The sequence below is a fragment of the Coloeus monedula genome (assembly GCF_965178545.1).
Source record: "Coloeus monedula genome assembly, chromosome: 3".
Classification (NCBI taxonomy): Eukaryota; Metazoa; Chordata; class Aves; order Passeriformes; family Corvidae; genus Coloeus; species Coloeus monedula.
The window spans coordinates 55,943,385-55,965,607 of NC_138783.1; the positions used below are offsets into that span (position 1 = coordinate 55,943,385).

At 35.4% G+C, this 22,223-nt stretch overlaps 1 protein-coding gene across 1 annotated transcript in view; it reads right to left on the reverse strand.

The window, feature by feature from the left end:
• Positions 1–22,223, reverse strand: part of LRCH1 (leucine rich repeats and calponin homology domain containing 1) — a 118,020-nt gene that overhangs the window by 43,863 nt on the left and 51,934 nt on the right. The window contains exons 2-9 of the mRNA XM_082277950.1: positions 18,623–18,767; positions 15,653–15,779; positions 10,206–10,311; positions 9,575–9,711; positions 8,259–8,386; positions 6,269–6,353; positions 1,767–1,872; positions 1,419–1,535 (exon numbers count right to left, since the gene is read on the reverse strand). Coding sequence (XP_082134076.1) covers positions 1,419–1,535; positions 1,767–1,872; positions 6,269–6,353; positions 8,259–8,386; positions 9,575–9,711; positions 10,206–10,311; positions 15,653–15,779; positions 18,623–18,767 — 951 coding nt within the window. The remainder of the gene's footprint in view (positions 1–1,418; positions 1,536–1,766; positions 1,873–6,268; positions 6,354–8,258; positions 8,387–9,574; positions 9,712–10,205; positions 10,312–15,652; positions 15,780–18,622; positions 18,768–22,223) is intronic.

The window sequence follows — 22,223 nt, forward strand, 5'->3', positions numbered from 1 at the left end:
GATAATGAGAACTGAACTTTGCAATTAAGTAGGCGGATAAATTCTGCTTTCCGACTCAGCACTGACCTAATTTATGTAACATTCTAGGTTGGCTGGTTGAAGCAATCCAACACTTCTGCTCCATTCCTCACTCCTACCCCCTTTTAAGATACTGATTACAAGATCATCTATTCAGAAGATCTTACTGAGGTCAACAGCCCTAACCCTCCTTTAACTGTATAAACAAAGTCAAGCAGCATAAGAATTCTTTGTTCCATGTCCCAGATTCCATTTGTGACTTTCTGGCATATAGAAACAATGCTTCAATTAACCACGATCCCAACTGTCCTCCTACTTGCTCTCCTACTGCAGCCAGATTTGTTTACAAGGCAAGGAAATGCCAAACATGCAAAGAGTAGCAATTATGTACCTCATGTATAATTATTAACAGGATTCATATTTGACAATTTTGACAGTCATGAATAATTCCTTTTTTAAAAGGAACAAATTGGAACAAAAGTTGCATCCAGGAATTTATATCAGTCAGCCAGTTATTTTGGTTCCAATGTAGTCATAAATTAGATCTCCCTATACCTATAAATATGAAGTGCTACTTATTTGAAAACTTGAGTCTCTTTTATGCTTCCACTTGGTGTTTTGCAACTCTTTCATGTCAGACAGGCAGGACCACTAAAGCAGTTCAGCTGCCAGTAAAGACAGAAGCTCTCTGAATGAATGTGGTATTTGTACTTGTAGAGAATGAACTGCAGAAAACAGGCTTATCCTCTTTTGTGTCATGTGTTCGGCACATCAGTAGCATCATCCTGTACCAATAAATTCTACCCAATTTTGCACTAAAGAGTATACCAGCTTCTCTAACATTCTCCAATGATGACTCATTTCCCAGTGACAATCCCTAGTAGAATGAATAAAACCATTCTTTGTCACCTTTCTTCACCTTACAGGAATACACATCATGATGTCTTCCTATAACAAGGGTACATACCATAAGACAACAAAAATGCAGCACTTATTCTAGAAGGTGATATAATTTGTCTTTATGGATCTCTCAACTGCTACGATAATGTTTAAAAAATTAAGAAAATGTATTTTACTACCATAACATTACTTCAAAACTTCATCCACCACAGCTAGCACAAAGTCATCTCGCATTTTAGCGATGCAACAAATACAATAAATCGCTCAATTCAGAATATAATGCAAGTAGCGCAGAACACACCTGCCATTTTTTCTTAAAGCCTTAAACACAGTTAAAGCACATCTCTCACATATCCTAGAAAGAGTTATGGGTAAATTGTCCCAGATCAATTGCAATAATTTTAAACATACCTGCTTATTTTTGCCTTCTGTATCTTTTTAAAACACTGCACTCATGAAAACAGGGAAAGGATTTCCCCCCACTTAACATTGTTGCAAACTTGCCTTAATGTAGCTCATAAATTCAGTAGTAAGAGTATCCGATTCATCAAACTGGCTTCCTGTTTCTCGTGACTTATCATTGACAAACACGTGAGAAGATCCTTGATGGAATTCCACTAAGAACAGCGAAAAAGAAGAATGATTTCTGGTTCAGCTGAACATTTGTTACACAACATAATTTACTTGTATTAAATCACAGAGTTTAAAAACAAAGTTTAAATTCAAACCACATTAAAAATTTCAAACAGGTTGCATATGCATGCCCAAAGCCTTCTGGGTAGGTAGGCAGGCACAGAATCAACAACAGAATTTCCCTGTATTTAACTTCCACATTTTTACATTCCAACCTTTTCTTGAGTTAGCATGGTGACCTGAATCATCCTTTATAATATGATCTTCTTCCACAATGTCTGACATTGGAACATTAAAGCTGATAGTATCTTCATCAGATGGCTAGGAAAAAATAAGAGAAACACTTGTTCCAGCTCAAACCAAGAATGACAAAAATGTACATATTCACAACAGTGCTCAGTAAAGAGCTGCAAATTAACATGAGAGAGGATACCAGAGCATCTAACACGACCACATCCTGTTGCAAGAAGTTGTAGTCACGTTGAATACATGCTCACAGGAGGTTTGCCAAGCAGAACAGTTCATATATCCTCTTTTCCTGTCTTCCTTACTGCACTAGTCCTCTCCTTGCAATGACACCACTGCACTGTGATGCTCTCTTGTGCTTCCCTGGGGCAGCTGAAAACGGGGGCTCCTTGTAGCCACCAAAGTCTGTAGAAACACTGGGCCTCACATCACAGTCCTTTTTTTCTTTCCCTCCAAGACTTTTCTTCCCCGCTTTACCATGAAGCTTCTGAACTGAATGCCTAGAGCAATCAAGACGAACTTTGTAGACCAAGGCAACATCTTTAATTATATTAACTGACGGAGCTGAAAAAAAAAAGGCATAAACTCTGAAGTACACTAGCCTTTTCTGACTTAAAAGCTCTCCCATTTTGTTCAGCTGTATTAGCTGGTACACTAAACACATTACTTGTATCTACAAACCTATCCCATCTATGACTTTACAGATAGCAGCTGCACAAGGAAGCACTGACACACTTCTGTCCCAGGCCACTACGGCTCTGTTTCTTTGTAGGGCCAGCAGTGACCTGCTCAAGTGGGACCTGCTCACGCTCTCTCCTGAGGTGAACTAGAGCAAAACCACAGTTTGCAGAAGAGGCCAAGTTTTTATTCTTGTTCTCCTAAGATAGAGAACTTACCATTACAGCAGTCTCAGAACTTTGCAAATGTGTTCGCCAGCAAACCCATGGGTGTTGCTTATTCTTTAAATGCTCTGTGTTTCTGTAACTTGCTACTCTGTGTATACATTTTCCATAAATGTATTCTGTAATTATAACTGCTATAATACATATATAGTAGTTTGTTTCATATCCTTGAAGAATATATATTTTTAAGGAAATTATATTCCCCATTTTATCAGTTCAGACCAGTGTAACAAAAAAGATCTGCAATGAAATGGGACTGTATTACATATAATCAGTTATTTAATCCTAGCTAGCTTCTAGTAGAAGTTTGCCATTCTTCCTACTTTTATATGTTCATATTCCATGTAGAAAGTATTTTTTCTAACTCCTGAAGCTAAAGTGCACACACTAGATAAAGGAGGGAGCAGATCTACCTTGCTCTTAAAAACTCTGTCAAATATACATGCAGTTATTCCTATTTTCCAAGAATACGTTGGACTCAAAACATGTTGTAAACGTGGACCATGATGAATGTTCTTTCTAATGAGCAAACTACACGTTATTAACTCTGTGGCTTCACTAGCTGTATTCTTCTGCTTAAGGAGAAAAATTTCAGAAGAGTGTTCAGGGGCTTCATAAAGCCTTTCCAAAATAAATTTCGAAATTTTAAATTAATGGTATTTTAAAACAAAACAAATTAGTAGCTCAAACAGAAAATAAATGATGCTTCAAGTATTCTAAGCACAAAAGCCACTGTTCTTTTAGATCTGAAGCAACGACAATCCAACAGCTTAAGAAAAAAAAAGACAGGTACAGTATAAATTCATTCAGACAACCAAGGTTACAGTTCCTTCTCTTTCAGGCTGTATCTCATGTGACATTTAAGCACTATATTTAATCATTCTAGATCAAAGTTCATGTTGTGTTAATTTTTCAACTATCCTTTGAAAATAGCACAGTAATATGTTCCTACACACATTATTAGAAGTTCTGGATCCTAAACAGGTACACTTTTCTCAGGGGAGTAACACATACTTTGAAGAAAATATTTTGGAGTGCTGGTATAAAAAAAGGAACAGACCATTCAATTTGGAAACAAAAAAATATTCCTTTTACAGGCTATGTCTGTAAAATTCTGCAACTGATTTTCCAGGTGTTTCCTGTCAGTATACTATGAAACAAAAACTATCCAAAGCAGCTTTGGATAACACAAAAGTATTGCTCCTTTACAGGTGAAATACTGTATCCAACTTCCTTCTTCCACAGTTTTATTTTTTATTCAGACAGCAACAGAATACAATAGACATACAAGAATCAAAACTACTTAACGTTATTCTAAGAATTCAGATGACGCACTTTGAAAGATTCTTCATATACATTACTGCTGGTACTAATGCATCACTCACATGGGTATTAAAGCAGAGACACCATTCTAATCTCATTCTCATGAATTTTAACAAAGAAAAAATAAGGCCAAAGGAAGTGGGAAAATTAATCAAAATGCTATATTTTTTCCTAAAAGATGAGGTACATGGTACACTGCCTTAAGGCAGAATTTGGCTTTAAGTTGCAGTGATCAATTTTACAGCAACACTACAAAATACCTTTCACTTGAAATGCCCAAGATGGCTCTAGCTGTGAAAACTGATGCTGTAATGACCCTATAAAGTCGGAGAGAGATACAGAAACAGTTCATTTCATCAAGTACTCCCTCCTATGTGTATTCATCCAAAGTTAATTGGCAAGCTTCCTAAAGACTACATTAGTGTTCAAACAAGTGATTCTTTTATGTTATGAAGTTGCACACAGGAAAAATGATGTTGTAGCATTTCCTGTAAAAGAGTAGAAACTCAATAGCCACTACCTTTCAGACTAGTTTGTACTAAAAAAAAAAAAATGCCCAGAAACATGTTCTGCTGATTGTTTTATGACTGATCATTTAATGTTTATCCAATGTTTGGTACGTAACTTTCGGACTGTAATTAATAACATATGTGAACCTGTATTTGCATCATGCTAATATTTCTTGAACAATTCCCACATCTTGCACAGGTATTAAAGGTCACATCAAACGAAAGCGAGTGGTAAATTTACTACCAAATGCATTTTGGATTACTGATTTCAGCATCTAGTTCTCCTTAATAGTAGAGCAGCAGTCAGGTGGGGATAGAATGAGTAAATTGTTCTCATATAAAAAAAGCTTTGTGCTAATAAAAATGTATTGGTTCACTGTTGGTAGTCTTTAAAGTATGTTTTCCAGCATTTCAATTGCTGTATTTTCATTACAGGTAACATAATCTATTTACTAACGGTGATATTTATAGCTAAAGAGGAAATTCTGCAATAACAGTTTCATTAACAAGCCAGCTGAGCTTCAGGAAGTGTAAGACTGGCAAAACAGTTTGTAAATGTCTCTGAACAGACTGCATGCTCTCACACCTAGAGGAAAACCATTAGAGAATTGGCTAGAAATCATAACAATTCTGCTTCACTTCCATCTACCAAGAAACTTGCCCAAACACTTGGAAATTCACATGGGGTTTTTTAAAGTACTACTGTATTTAAAAGACCAATCAGTGTGTAAGTGAATTCATGTTCAATTTGCTTTTCAGTAACTATAAATTCAGTACCTAAGCTTGATTCTTCATACATTTATTCCACAAGAAACAGAATCCCTTTTCCTCAAAGGAAGAGAAAAACACAAAAAAAATCAGTGTAAAATTATTTTAAGTAGCAAGAAGGTCATCCTTTTATTGTGAGGTATTTCCCATTAGGTCAGACCACTAATCCCATTATTTTACATTTCAGAAAGATCATCATCACTTATTTATACTGCTCATTATTTAGTTATTTATCATTATGTATTCAGTTCAACTCCATATAGATTTAGTGCCCTGTTCAGCTGAGCAGTGCCTCAGAAAAAAAACCAGAACTCCGTGAAAGTCAGTTCCAACTGCTTAGGACAACACTAGTCCCACAAAGCTATCCTTTCTCTTTGCTCAGTCAGACAGAAAAGTTCAGGAAAGGATCTGAAGGTTTATTTTCAGCATTGCCTAGCTGCCAGAACATTTAAACACATTAAGATCTGCAAAGTTTCTAAAGTTTCTACATTTTAGCAATCTGCCATAACCAATCACAGAACATACTGGGACTGGGCACTGTTGATTCCAAACAGGAAAGAGTAATCAGGCAAAGAGAAAAATATGTGAGAAGTCATCAGCTTGTAACCTGTTAACATGTTTACTTTGTTGAAAACAGCAGATGTGAATTCTGGTCTGTTTTTCGTTCTCTAGATTATGCAAACTCCTGGAAAACTGTAGAAAATTTTCACTATTGGCAAGTCTGTAACCATTTGGAAGCAAGTGTCTCATTGCCAGACAGTGTACAAACAAAAAAATTTTTTAAAAAATGAAAAAAACCACAGGCTCCTTTATATTTGCTTTAGCCATTTCTTAGTGTGAAATTCTTGTCAAGGATATGGTTGCACAGCTTTTAAGTCTAAAAATCTTTTCATATTATTACCCAACTTAAAACACAGTCAAAATATGAGTGCTGGAAGAGGAGCTGGACACAAAATGCAGATAACTCACCTCTGTTGCTGACAAACGTTTATCACCATTATCACTACCAACACCGGAATCTGAGTCCTTTTTACTTGGGTAGATGTCATCAATGCTAGACGTGAATAAAAAGAATTAAAAATCATTAAAAAGTTATCATAGTATTTATGTTCAAATTTTGTCCTGGTGTCACTTAACCCTGAGCAAATTTTAAACCATTCTTAATAACAGAAGGTGAAATAGCCTAGTACAGTAAATACTAAAAATTTACAATCTGGTGATGATAAAATAGATCAGATTGTATGGCTAGTTAGCCTAATGATTAATGAAACAACAAATCATTTGCTATTAGCTTGCTTTTGTCTATATACTGGGCAAAACTGCTTAGTTACTAGCTAAGCAGCACAGGAATCCAACTGAAGCAATTTAGCCATGGGAGAAGCATCCAAAATAGTAAAACTCAAACTGGAGTCAAGCGATTTAATTGCAACCATTGATCCATTAAAAATGAACTAATATCTCCCTGAGGCTTGAAGTAATTATTAACACAGAAACCTCCTTTTCGTGCCTTAAAATAGACTTTGGAATTTAGGTTTTAAAGAAAATTACTGTAATAACAGCAACTGCTCTCTGTTCTGGTTTCATTACCCAATATGACCTCTACTCATTTTCAAGTGCACTATTAGATGCAATATTCTCATCACCTAACTTTTTTTAAAATATACATTATCCCTTTATTTGCTATCCTGAAAACTGTGATACTGAAATCAGATTGACACAGCAATTTAAGAAAGGAGCTTTATCAGTCTTCACATGGGTAAGGTATATGATTAATTAATCCTAATCTTAAATTACCTAAAACACTGAGGATGTTTTGTAGAAACTGCCTTTGGAAATCGACTCTGTACCATCCCCTTACCCTAACCTATATTCTTCAATATGACCAAAATATCAGACAGGACATGACATTCCTGTCAATTTTCTTGTATACTAAAAGAACAAAACAGAAAACCAGTAGGTGTTTCCCAAATGGAAAACCTACTCTTCCATCCTGGATTCTTCTCACCTTTGCCATTTATCTGATAGAAATTCACAAAGGGATCTCCAAAGGTACATGGAGGAAAACAATTTATTTGAAACCTTACTGAGATGACTGAAAGGGAGATTCCATAACAGCTCTTGTTTTTTTCCTGTCAGGGTTTTAATAGTAGTAACATCTTAATTATTATTCATATCAACACTTCATTTTCATTGAGTACTTCTCTTCAAGGATATTATACTTTCTCTGATTGGTTATATTACACTCCCTATGTTAGCAAAGAAAGACTGGGCTAAAAGCTGATTTCCAACCAGCTATGGAGATCCTCATAGAAAGGAGCTGCTTTGTATCTGGTTCCTGTCCTTAAACCATGGTACAAGATGACCTTTCCTATGAGTCTGATGCAAGACACAGAAGATTTTGCCTCATTTTGCTAACAAATCAGCACACTTCATTTTAAAAGCACCTCAACATCCATGCAGTTCTCTTTGTTTGGCAGATGACTTTGAATGAATTAAAAAAGATTAAGATTACTCTGTCACGAATGTGTAAACATATAAATCACATATAAATCATAAAACATATAAATCACAAAATAACAGACAAAATTAAAATTTATTTAATGTGTTGATAGATAGATAGATCCAACACTTAATGTAACTACCATTTGATTGTTTTCAATGTATTCCAGGAGTCCACTAGGAAGAGGTTAGATTTAAACTAAGGTTCATTTTTAAACTCCTAACTAATGTGCTGCTAACTTTAATCAGAACTGATTTTTAATTTTCTAAACTCTTACAGGGATTTCATTAGAATAAAAGCAAATTTGTTTAACTTAAATCAAAGCAAATGAAATCTTTATGCAAAAAAGTACACTCTAAATAGCATCTAGAGAAACAAAACGGTGGAATCTAAAGATAAATACTATTTCATTGTTTATAAGTGTTACATGAAAAAACAAAGTGAGACTTTCATACATACCTCTCTTCCACAGGTTGTGGCAAATGCTGTGGTTCTATGGCATTAAGGTACAGTGAGTCTGCTGTTTTGATCTGACAGGCTTGTACAGTCAGATATTTGAATATATGCACCTTACCCTTTGTACAAATCTGTCAGACAGAGAAAAAATTTAGGTTTATAACTACAATGAAAAAAGTAATTTATTCAAAGTGTCACTTAGTTTAAACCTCCCTGAAATTCAACTAATATTATAAATTTCACTTAAAGGAAAATAGATTTTACTCTTTTTTTTAAATTACGAAGTACTTCTATTATCTACTCAGTTATTTGTGTGTATCAGTATAAATATCCTCAGAGACTAAGACCGAAAACAAGAAAATAATGTATTCTACTTTACAAAAAGCCAACTGAGCTTCTAAATCAAAAAAATTACATTAAAATATACGGTATGGCCTATTACTAACTATAAAGCAAGTAATTAATTATTTTTCAAAATTAGTGTATAATGACATTTAATTAACCAGTGTGCTCTTTCTATCCTTGGTCACATTATTTTTAGTAGTGTCCAAACATACTTATGATGCAATTCATTTCATTTTAGAATTTTCTTTCTCTTTAAGTGCACACTTCAATTTACTTTGTATTTTTTTTAAAGGCAGTATCACTATTGATTATGAAAAGCATTTCTCCAATATAATAAAAAGTCTTAAGTATTTCAACAGCTGTTGATCTAGAACAATTGTAGCTTTCAGAGGTGCAGTTTGAATTTACTGTTCAGTAAGTCAACAACAACAAAATTGTCCATAAGCAGCAAGCACAGGTTGCATTCCTTTATCATTATTACTCAGTGGCCTACAGTTCCAAAGAGGCATTTTATTTCTTTGTGTATCACAATCTATAAGCTCACACTATAAAGTGGAATAAATTTCACATGGATTATGTTTTAGACCATCTGCATATTTTTTAAGTTAATAGCAAATCACTGTAGGACCTTCTAGAACTGGATTCTTTATAACAGAAAAAAAAAAAGTTTATCACCACTCCTTTTCAAAACTATACACACATTCCAACATTAAGTTTCATATGCAGATAGAAATGAAAAAAATAAACAAACAGCTAACAGAATGGACACCTTCTAGACGTGTGTTGGCTTAAGTGGTGTACAAATTCATATTGAAAACACAGGATATTTTTTATGTCTTATTTAGCTATCAACAACTAATGTCTGTGACGAATGAAACTCAGAAGCCTGCAATTGCAGAAGGTGACATTTTACAGTCTAATGTGTTAGCAGCCATCCAATATTAGGCACAATTTAAATTATAGCTGTTACTTACTTGTGCTGGTGGAGATTGCAAAGGATTATTCTCAAGCAGTAATACTTGTAACTGCACCATCTTTCTAAAACAAATTGGAATCACAAGCACTTTATTGCAGGAAAAGTCAAACTTTACCAAGGGAAGCTGTACTAGTTCTAAAAGTAATAAAAAGGAGAGAAGGTGTTATATCTGATTTTATTTTTGGCGTAAAGTAATAAAATATTTCTGAATAACCCTTCTTTTGCATTCAGGAAAAATACAAACTCAGGGAGGAATAAGATCAATATTTACTCCATTCTATACTGGGAAATAAAAGAGTGTTATTATTATACAGGTAATAATAAATTTTAAAACAAATACTTCGACTTTTTTTTCTCCTGAAACTCAGCTGACAGCTCCCATACTGCATTCAGACACTTATTCAACTTAAAAGTCGCCTAGAATCATAAAGATACATTGAAGAAACCTGACACACTGTTCTTCAGTGGATACCATTGAATGTTATATTCTGCACACTCAAATGGAATAAATTCAAACACAAGGTAATAGCTACTTTTTAATTGTAGCTATTTATATGATTAAAAAGTACTTTCAAAATTATAATGGGAAGAGCTACTACAAAGATATTTTTTTGTTCATTTGCTTTTACCTTGGGGTAAAACTTCGAGGTAATTTCTTCTGACATTCAGTTCTTTTAAAGATTTCAGCTGGCCTATCTGCTGTGGCAAAGCTGTGATTTCATTACAGCTGACATCCTACAGTAAAACAGTAATAACTGTTTATTATAAAGAATAATGAACTTCCAGCTCCTACATGTTCCATAATACAAACATAGTTAATTTGCTATTACCATTGTAACATTTTATTAACCTGGAAAAATGCAACAATCTATGTCCGGTAGTCACAATGGAAAAAAAAAAAAAAAAAACACCACAACAAAACAAAAAACCATGGGAAAATGTTTGCACATTATTTAAAACCAGACCAAATTCTTATTTGAAGAACAAGTTAATTTTAAAAGATAATTTAATTTCTATAGAAATATTCAAAACTATTTAGTTAAGAAGTTCTACTTTTTTGTTCTTTTCTTCATATGAAGAATTCAGTATCATGATTATATAACCAAATATGTTAGGATGAAATGTAAAAAGCCTGGTGTGTGCATCTGAGTTTTTAAAAAGGTTCTTCTTCTAGATGAAATCTTTAAGCAAAATAATAGTAACAATAGTAATACAGTGGTAACATTCTGTAATGATGGTCAGTAAAGGCATGTATTTGATCATCATAGCACGTAGTAGGTCATAATGAAATAGGACAGAGCTTGTTTAGCATTACATAACTATTTCTAACAAGAAACTGCTATGAATGTGTATGCAAGATCAACTTCTTGGATTAAGTCAGTCTGCAATGAGACAACTGTTAAATACTAGCTATCATTTTTCCTGCCAAATGGACATTGAAACCTCTTCTTACATCCCAGACAACCAGCAAATTTGAGTAATGTCCCAATTATGCTTTCATTTCTGTATTAAAAGAGGGAAACAATATTTCACAGTATGGAAGCTGAAAGGGGGTAATACCAAATTTTCCTGAAAAGCCAACAGAATACTCCTACTGTCTCAACTGCTTCAAATGGATTTATAAAGTATCTGGGAGCTCTTCGACTAAAAAAGTTTGAGAAGTAAGTCAGATTTCCAAGTCATGTCTTTGAAGATGCTTGCTTTAATAACAGCCAAAAGCATTATATTAACTCCCTATCTTTGAGCCTAAAATCTAGTTAACAAAAAAATGATAGTAAAAGCGAAATGTGATCGGGCAATGCTGCTCCCTGTATCCAACAAGTTTCTTCTTGTAATAGAATCTTAATGCTGCCAAGACTTCCTTCCCTTCTCAAAACACAGGAAATTACTGTAGCTCTTAGACAAGGAAATTTAAAATGCCAGGTAATGAGTGGATTTTTGCCCAAAGTTTGGTTAATTGCACTGTTCCCAGATCATCTATTTTTAAAGCTTCACTGTCCTATTTTTAATTTACAGTCTTTAAATTACTTCATAATTAGACACTTGATTTCTAGAGCACAGAATTTAAAGTCACCTTGTGGCAAAGAAATTCTAGGCCAAGTGTACTTAGGCACACACATCAGAACAAGTCAGGGAAAGTGACAGAGAATTCTAGAGGAAGCACCAAAAAAAGAAAAAGAAACCTGGCAGTGTGTAACCTCAAAAACAAAGCCCACTTCTACTTACAGCCTTTCAAAACATCCTCAACAAGACTGATCTATTGTGACAGTATGTCAGCATTCACAAGATCTCTAGAGACAAGTGTCCTTTATCCTACTAAACACTGTAGTCCAATTTGCTTTTTTTTATTACTTTGAATAGCCATGGAAAACAAAGACCTATAATATTATTTGTAGTTATTCTCTTGACTATTATTAGACTTCATGAGTGTGTATGTGACAGTGTTAAACTTTCCCATTACTTTGGAAGTAATGGAAGCAATACTATCAATCAAACACCTATGGTTTCCAAGCTAGTAATTTTTTAAGGAATTATGCAACCAGCAATTTGGAACTCAGCTTCAGGGACATTTGCACGTAACTGAAGTGCAAACACCTACTCAAGTTCCATGGAGCACTAGAATTTGCTGAGGTCAGACTTCTTGTATTAATTATATTTTGTTCTCACGAGATAGGCCATGTCCTGTCATGACAAGACAATTTGTCAAAATCAAGAGAAATATAAGGTGCATTTAAATTTAACATTAATTTCTGTGGCATTAAGCTCAGTGGCATGAAAACAAAATCATCAACTGTTTCCTTTTGTTTACGGTAAAGTTTAAATTGCCTTAAACCAATCAAATTCCGCATATACGTTCAGCAATATAAACAGAAAAAACAATACGGTACTCGAACTCCATATTAACATATTTATTCATACACACGCAGAAGTTTATCCAAACCATTCAAATTGAGGCAAACTTCCTCCTTACATAATTTTAACCTTGGGACTCCTGACTGAGCCATTATTCCTACAAAGCACATGGGTTCAGTCAGAGCTTGTGACATAAAAGCCATACTGAATAGTAAAAAGAAGTTACACAGTATGTGAGCACATGGACCCTTTTGGGAAACAGCAGGCAGCAAGTCCCACATGGTCAGGCTGCTGTCTCTGAGTAGATGACTGGGATAAATGACATAAATCCCAGGTGAGAAATTTGAAGGCTTCCAACATGAGATTGGAACAGCCCAGAGATGGAGAGGGCTGTTACCTGAAGAAGGCAGAAGTGCAGTACTGCCTGATAGGATGGAGAACAGAATTTTACTGTACATCTGACAGTTTTGGGTACAATTATTGAGCCATCTCTGCCTAATTACTTTTCCTTGGTAGAAAGTAAGTTTCAGGTTATCTTCACACTAATTTTGCACTCTCCTGGCTGACAGCAGAGGCATGATTGCGTGAAGGAGTTGCAAATAGAAGTAAATTTCTCAACCAAATTTTACAAATAATGGCAATGTGTTCTGCAGGGAGAAAAATTTATGTTATAAGCACCAAAGTAAGTTACCAGTCAGAATCCTAAATTCAAAAGAATACCTGAAAATTTTCTGCATGTAATATCAAAATTATTCTATAGCTGCTACAGGTATGAAATTCATAGAAACACATACATGTAATAGAAAAACCATTACCTACCCCATTTTGGAGGACAGAGGGGAAAATCAAGAGTTTATTGCAAAGATCTGGTCTAATTTGCACCAAATTATGCCTATATTGTTCTACAGTGACTATAGGGGTAAATTTTGTATTAAAAAGGTAGGTAAAAAGAATCCTTTGCTATGTACACACAGCTCTCACTGTATGCGGCTTGTGAAACATTTGAGGAACCTGAGGTTGCTCAGAAATGTCCTGTTGATACAAGAACTGCATGGAGCCAGGTGGCATCTCAGGATTGACCCCCTGGCCCAGGCCAGCACTAGCACTGTGTACACAGCAAAACAACAGCATTCCCTGCCAGAGGGCTGGGTGATGCTTCTGCTTGAATCCCATACTCTTCAGGCTGGCATTGCTGTCACACAGCTGAATTTTTTGTGCAACAACTGCAATATGACTTCATGTTTTTTGTTTGTTTCTTTTACTCATTTTAGAACAATGATCACCTTATTATCTAAACTGCTTTATATTACACATGCCAGCACAGATCCCTACTCTCAATCCTACCACTATTTGCTTTTCCCAATACATCACAGTTATGTCATTTCCAGTTAAATAGTGCATCTCATTTCACTAGAAATGTACCAAACACACATGGTGGCATCAAACTGTGTAATCAGGTCATCTGAACAGACTCACGCTCAATTTAACAAAAACTTGTTCTTCATTCAGCTCTGCTCCCAATGCCTTCTAAATCCCAAAGAACAAGCATCAGACCTTTTTCAGTTCTCATGTATCTTCTAGGCTACCAAAGTGACATGTAGCTAGAGCCTCTCATATGAAACACTTTTAGAGCAGAAATTTTGTTCTTCATGACAAAGAGTAACACTGAAACTATACTGTAACTGGAAAGCAATATGAAAATCCACTATTCCAGAATTTAAACACATCATATGCTTGAACTAAACAAACCCAATCTATTTCAGGTATAATCGGCATTGATTTCAAGCTTTTAGTTTTTTTACTAAAATTTTTTACTAAATTTAGCTTCAATTATTTATAAAACTGGAACCACCACCTTTTAATATATCTATTTTAAGCACAACAAAAACAATGCTATAAACTAGCACATTTTTAAGATTAATTAAATCAGAACCATCTGTGTAATCTCACTAAACCCATCACATACATACAAAAGTTTAAAATATTTGGTAAGATAAATTAATAATGCTCACCAAACAAAATAAACTTGCTAGTCTTAAGCTCAGTCATAACCCAGAAAGGAAAAGGTAACTACCCCCATCATCCCCATCAACTACTACATCAGTTGTAATATATAACAGAAGCCTGACTACAGGATGCTGGTTCAAGAATACCAAAAGGAAAAAGCCCCACAGTTGCCACCACCTATGAAGAATCAATAGCAGGGCTAGGGCCTCAATCAAGGTTATTAATTTCTGTAACATAATTTATCGGAGGAACTACTACAATAAAAATAAGAATATGATAACAAGGCCCTTTCGGGTACAGAAAAGACGTGCAAGGTAAATGCTGTCAATGGAGGTACCAGCACCTGGAAGGAAGTTCAGATCTGGTTGTTTTACTATGCATAAATTAGCAGTGTCAAAATTAGTTTATTTGTCAATTTGTATCTCAAAAGGTCAAAATAAATAGAAATAAACAGAAGTCTTATGTCATAAAGAATTCAGAGTCTCAGCTCACAACACATAGTAAAGGAAGATAAAGGGAGAGAAAAGGAAGCATTCTCTTATATATATTTTCCGCAAACATGTGCAATTAAATTAATTTTAAGCTATAGTACCAAATAAGTTTTGCTTTTTCAGACTGTCATTGACTGGACAATATCTTCCAAATGATCTACTGCTTGGAGAAAGAGTATTCATGTGGACAGCTTTGAAAACAAGAGGAGTATAACCATTTTGTAGATCTGTTTAGATGGGTGTTCCAGGAAAGGAAGGTTGCATGATAAATGTAGTGAAATAAAATGAAAATAGATTGATAAAACCAGTATCACAAGTGGAATGCAGTGTGGTAAGCAGATAGTAACAACACAGAAAGGAAGCAGGAGGGGAGGGTGCTACAGGGGGGTACAACCTTGCAGAGCCTGATGACAGAACTTATGAACTCTACACAGTGAAACAGGGAGCCAGGGCAGGCAGTGAGCAAAACTGGTAAAGATGAGGAACTCTGAGTTTTGAATGAACCGAGGGCAGTGATGTTGTTTAAAACAGTCCTGAAGAACATAAAAGAAACTCTTATTGTGTTACTATCCAACACACTTGAGAAGTTAAAAACTTAAGTTTTGCAAACTACATTATAGTATTAAGCACTTGTCCAAATATATGTGAAAAGTGAATTTTATTGTTTCTATTTAAACTCAAAAGAAATCAAAATAAAAAGTGAAAAAAAAAGATCAGTAACATACCAATTCCATTAACTGTTTTAGCTGACCTATCTCTTCTGGAAGGGAACCTAGCTTATTGTTACTTGCAATTAAGACTTTTAGAGGAAGACCACACAGGCAAGCTGGCAAAGAAGAAAGCTGATTTCGACTGCAACAAAACAAAACAAAATATTAAAATCATCAGTGATGTTCTGCTGTATACTCACAAACTCTGAGAGCTGCAAAATTTCTTCATTTTCATGGGTTGTATTTTACGCAGATAAAATTGAAATTTTCAAATGGCAATCATTAAGAAGAGACTTGCACATCAGAAATACCTGATTATTGACTAACAATACTGCAGAATTTACCACTCTGGAAAAAATGCATTGTATCAGTTTAGCAACATTGTAACAAATCTATTTGTCACAAAGAACAGATGTTTCCCTTCCTAAGGAATACAGGAAAGTCAACCGAGACAGTATTTTCAAGTATTTAAACATGCCTGTAGTTTTATGTGCCATTAAAATGGATGCCTTTTGTTCCAACTGAAAAACAAATATATAAATTACAGACAAAATGGTTATTTTCTCAATTAATTTAAAGTACATTTATAGTTGAAGATTACTTGGTACATCTTGTTCTACAGTTCTTTGCTATTAACCCAGGTAAATACAGCAAACTTTTCTGGACTATCAATGGTTCACTTCTTTCCAAGACTCATAAGCTTAAAGATGACAAATGTCATGACCCTTTGTGATGGCCACAAGATTAAAAATAGTAATTTGTGGCTCAATTCCCAGAAGAAACTTTATGCTCATCAGAATAACATAGTAATTACTCTCTCCTAGAATATTTTAAAGTTTTCTTAAAATATAACATTTTCTTTCTTATGATTATTAACCTGTAGTAAAACAATGAACAGTAACTTAAAGTGGCAACCCAGTACAAATCATTTTAATTAGCTCCTGACTACATGTTAAGGCTTCAGAAAGCAAAGATATATGACTGAACTCTGGAAACATGTGGCAAAAATTATCCTGTGTAATTTCAGCAGGACTTGCAATACTGAGGTGAAACGAAACCAAACAAAAATCAAAATTCCACAAGTTGCAAAGCATTTCTTCAACTGCCAATCCAGCAGTGTGCTACAAAGATGCATAAAAAGATGCATATTCATGCTCCACACAACAGTCTCAAAATATTGTAAAAAGCAAACTACTGTCATATGTCTGCTGCACATGCCAGGATACAGACAGATACCAAGTAGCAAATCCAAAGAAAATAAAAATGAGAAATCCAACTACTAACCAGCAGCAGCTGAAAAAAAGTATCAATGCTTATTGTGCAGCCAGGTTTCTTAATACCAGCATTCTTACAGAAGACCAAGACACAACTTTTTTTAAAAATAACTTGGAAATATTTTTTCAAGTTCTAAAGAGCTCAAATTGAGGAAGCCTACATTTTAAAACAGTAACCCTATGCTGCAGATCAGACACAGATAAAAAATAAGTAAAAACAATTTTTAAGTTCCACAGAACTCAGAAGCAACCCACTAAGAGATAAGGAACAGAGCATAACCAGGGCAAGTGAGTAATAAATCATCATTAGTTTAAAAGGAATTTCTTTAAATAAAACATGAGCAGTAGCCACCAAAGCCCAAAGACTATATATAGATCTCTTGGCATCACTTTCTAAGGCTGTTTAACATATGGGCTCTGCTGGTAACAGGCACAAAAATATGCTTTTTAAATATATTATATATTTCTTGCCAAGAAGCAACGTGGTTAGAAAGTCAGGGATGTATTTCCTTCTTCAGACTGCTCACTACATTCAGCTAACATGGGGAAGGGCACATTCAAGTGAAGAGGGGATTTTAAACTGAGAGAAATTACCTTATTTAATCAAATGAAAAGATTCCTTTTAATTTTGTCCAATTTACTGTCATATGTGATATAAAATCTATTAGCTTTGTGATGACTCAGACAAATTCTATCACTACAGAGTTCTAATTCACTGTTTCATGACATTGAGTTCTAACCAAGTTAATTCTAATTCCTAAATTTACCAAGACATTTTATGTATATTTAATAATTTAATCCAGTTTTTAAGTTCTTTATGTATATCCAACAAACACTAATTCAAAATCTCAAGTGCTATTTCTTGTATATGTGCAGATACTCAGGATATACTATTCCACTTAAATTTTTAGAGCCAAAATAGTGTTCCACAGTGGCCAAAACTACAGTACAGTAATACAGACTTGAAAAAGATCCTCAGTGTTGATAAAACTGAGGATCAAACCTTCATTCCCTGAATTTAAAAGGCCAAGAGCCATTTCACCTGCTACTCAGACCTCATTCTGGTGAAGACCAGACTGCTATATCTTCACCCCAACTGAAAAGGGCTCACCTGCCCCCCATCAAGAGCACATGTGCATTCACCTGCACTTGAACTAACAGCAATTCTCTGTACTCATCAGTATTCACACACATTTTTCCTGGAAAGGAGGAAAAGGCATCCAACTCTTTGCCACTTTCTCCTAAAAAAGGCAGCAGCTGTATTTCTTTCATAATATGACTATGCTAGTGATAGATACAGAATCATGCTCTTCCATTCCATTCCCTATGGAGAAAAAGATAAATCCTCTGTCTCTGTCCCTCCATCTTTTTAACTGCAAAGTGTATGTCAAATTTAAAAAAATTTGTCATCAGAAGTGAATTAAAAGAATACAACTGTTTGGATGTGATTAGCACTCTGGATTTGTTAGAAGGTTAAGGGACAGAACTGGACTAATATTGCTTGGCTTTCTTTTAATAATTATTTTTACCTTTTGGCATTTACGATGTATGAAGATACAGAGCTGTCTCTGCAGCCAATGAGCTTTTGCATTACCCCTTTCAGTAACATGAAAAAATGCAGTCAGTTGTGCCAGAAGCTTATGAAGTGCAGACAAAAAAAGCTTTACATATTTGCAAATAAACAAAAAAAATGTGGCAAAGTTAAACTTACCTCAAATTTAAGTAAGTTAGCATTTGCAAGTTTACTATGGCATCTGGTATAACTTTGATACAATTGTGGTATAGATTTAGTGTTTCCAGTGACACAAAATGGCACAACTCCGTAGGAACTTCAGTTAACCTATTCTTGGATAAATCTGAAAAGAGGAAAAAGAGAGAAGGTACATTTTTTGAACCATCAGAAAGATGTACTTTGAAAAGCTGTGCTTTATTAAAGTAAGTGAATAAATATAATTTACAGGGAGGCAGCAAATTAGACCAGTATTTTTATTAAGCAAAGTAAAACTAGTACAATCTTTTACAATTTTGAAACTGAACAGGCTGCATATAAAAGAGCAAACATTCAATTAGGATTTATTTGGTCTAATAAAAAGTAATTATTTGCAGGACTCAATATGCTGAGGAAATAGCTGCAAACAGATTCCAAAGCTCATATAATATACCCAAAGATCTAGCCAATACACAGTTAGACATCTGCAAATAATGATAGCAGTGAGAAAAAACAAGCAACCATGATTACATCTTTAATTTCTTTAAATAAATAAATAAATTAGGTAATTCTTCAAACTGACTTTTCTCTCCTGTGTCTAAACCATTTATAAATGAATGCTACCTAAAGAAACAGCAGAGGTCTTCAAGAATGGATTTTATATAAATACATACAAGACAACAATGATGGATTCCAATCCCCCAAAGCCACTGCTTGTACCCACAGAACAAAAGCTTTTTACTTTTGATCAGTTATTCATTCATTTCCTATTCTAAGCACACAGACACAAAGGAAAATAAGGAGGCAAAAAGGTTACTGAGTTTTGTTACTTAACTACCACTGTATGAAGAATGAGGTATCATAATACCGATGTAAGCTCAAGTCATAAAATAATAGTGCATGCCAGTATTCAAGTGAATCAACTGGGCTCAAATCATTGTTTAAATAGTGTTGCAGAAGAAATATCTTATCTTCAGAAACTACACAAATGCCACCTACCCGTGTCATCAGCCAGATAACCTGACCTGAAGAATGGTCACCTGTTAAGTGGAACAGGAATGTACCTATGCAAAAAGTGAAATGTCTGATGGTAAAGAAAAAAATAGAACTTAATTATCTCCTCACTTCACTGCTGCTATTTTAGGCCTAGTGCCTGATCCTTCAAAGCCTCTTTCAAAGCTTCGTTAAATTAAATAAAGGAAAAAGCAGCCAAAGTATGGATTATTTCCACAGCCCTGATGATCCGTTTCCTGTCTTTAGGGCCATAAATGATATTTTTGCTTTTTGTGAACAAGCAGGTAGAAGTCTGAAGAATTTTTTAACTTCCTTCGAAGTTTGCTGTGCAGAAGCACAGCTTGAATTCAAACCTATCACCAGTCAGAAGGACTTAATAGTTTTGTTCTTGTCTCCTGCAATGCAAGCTGAAATTCAGCACATTCTATTCTTTGTCAGCTTCCACTTAGCTTCACCTCATTGCTTCCAACAAGAAGTTGGTTTCATTATTCCATCCCCTACCAAGACAGTTGTGATGGCCTCCAGGTGCAGTAACTGAGAGCAGCTCTGCTGACCCTAATGGTAGCATGATTGAGTTGAGCACCTCAACCAAAATTATTCACTTCTAAGTTACTATACAACAGCAACTCTAACTGCTCTGCTTTCTCTTACCAGGCTTTGATGGTGGTTAGATGCAGCATTACCTCATATTCTCCTTCCCTTTATTTCTGACATTAAACAAAAGCATTCCCTGTTGAGTGAATCTTACTACTGTTTCAAAGCAGGAGAAAGCTCTTCAGTGTTCCTCTGGTTTAGTGCTTTAATTCTCTACTGTTTTCTATTTTTCCTGAGAGCATTTGTTTACCAGCATGGCATTCCAAAAGAATTCTGCTGCCTTTCTAGCTATGTTTATTATCAGATATTAACAGAAGACTGACATGCTGTAACTTTTTGAATCATGCAGGGGCTATTCATATTTTACAATTTGATTGCAAAGAAAACCTTGCGTTCTTTAAATCATGTTTTTCTGTGGTGACATTGCTACAAACATCCTGCTTGCTTTCTCCTTTAAAGTGGAAGGAGCAGCAAAATCCAGATGAGTGAAGTGAACTCTCCTAACGCAGTTCTGGAGCTCGTGGCAGGAGCTCTGGCACGCCCCAGGTCAGAGAGAGTCCGGCTGCGTTACTCCTGTGCGTCGCAGAAGCAACTTCGGCATCAAGAAGGGAGCTGCTGGCTGAGCTCGCTGGCTTCTTTGCAGAGGAAACACGGCAGGAGCCGATGGGATCGGCTCACGTTAGCTCGGAGGTAAAGGAAGAGAGAGGCTGTTCTGGTCTGGCTCCTAACAGGTTTATTGTCAGAAGTTTCACAACCAGAACATGGCAATGATCTTAAGCTGGGATCCCGCCGAGAGGCTTTCCCTCATTTTCATAGGGAGTTTGAAAACCGCGGGGAAAGGGGAAAACAACCAGTGAGTTACAAGCCGGGGGAGGATACCATGTAACAAGAACCACTGGGGGAAACCGAGAGGCGGGAGTTATAACAGAGACCCAGTGAACAACCGAGTAACCGAGAATTTTCCCGAACCGGGGGAGGTGGCTCGGACCCGGGCACCGCCCAGGGGGTGCGGCTTAGGCTTCTGAGCCGCCCCTCGACCCACCCTCCGAGTCTGTGTCCTGGGGAAACTCGATCCAGGGATGGGCTGGGATTGATTGGCATCTCGCTGCCCCAGCCCCGCAGTGGGCTGGGTCACAGCAACACCCTCCATCCAGGGTGAAAACAACCTGTATGGCACTAGATGGAGAGTAATAACGCGTCCTTCACTTGATCCCTCTCCAGTGACACACAGATCAAAACCTGTGAACACTAAAATGTTACTTCTTCTCAATCTGCAGCCTGCCACCTTAACTCCCTCTTCATGCCTGTTCACATTTATCTTCACATCAAAAAAAAAAAAACCTGTTGCCACAATATTTGACTCACTCTTGAAAAATTCTAGTATCTCAAAAAATCAAAATAGCAACTAGGCTGACCCTGTTCCTAATACAGACATTACTACCACAATTAAATGCCTTTAATTTTTTTTTAAAAAAATTTATTACTATCTTTTGTTCTCAAAATTTTCTTTCCGAAGGAAGAAAAACAAAAACCACACAGATCATAACAGACAAATCCCTTCCTGTCATCCACAGGACACACTACACACACAACAAAGGAAGTCAATTATTTGTTGCTGTCTAGTTATCACAGTTTGATAATTTCAACACCTGCATCTATTGTTGCTTCCTGAATAATTATTATGATGACAATAATAATAATAATTCTTAAAAACCTAATCTATTCACAGTATAAGGCAGAGGAACAAAAACTACACATTTTATTTACCACTGTTGTAACATAACTTAATAGAAAAAGCAGAAGTTTGTCACTACAGTTTACTGATAAAAGGTATCATTAATAGCAAATCTGAATGTCTTTGTGGAACACAGTACTGGAATGGAATCTGACATACAGAATACCCACCACATTTTTAACAAGTGGTATAATTTCTGCCAAAAAATAGACCTGCCTGATCATATGGAAGTAAAAGAAGAAAACAGATTGCTTTTGTTCA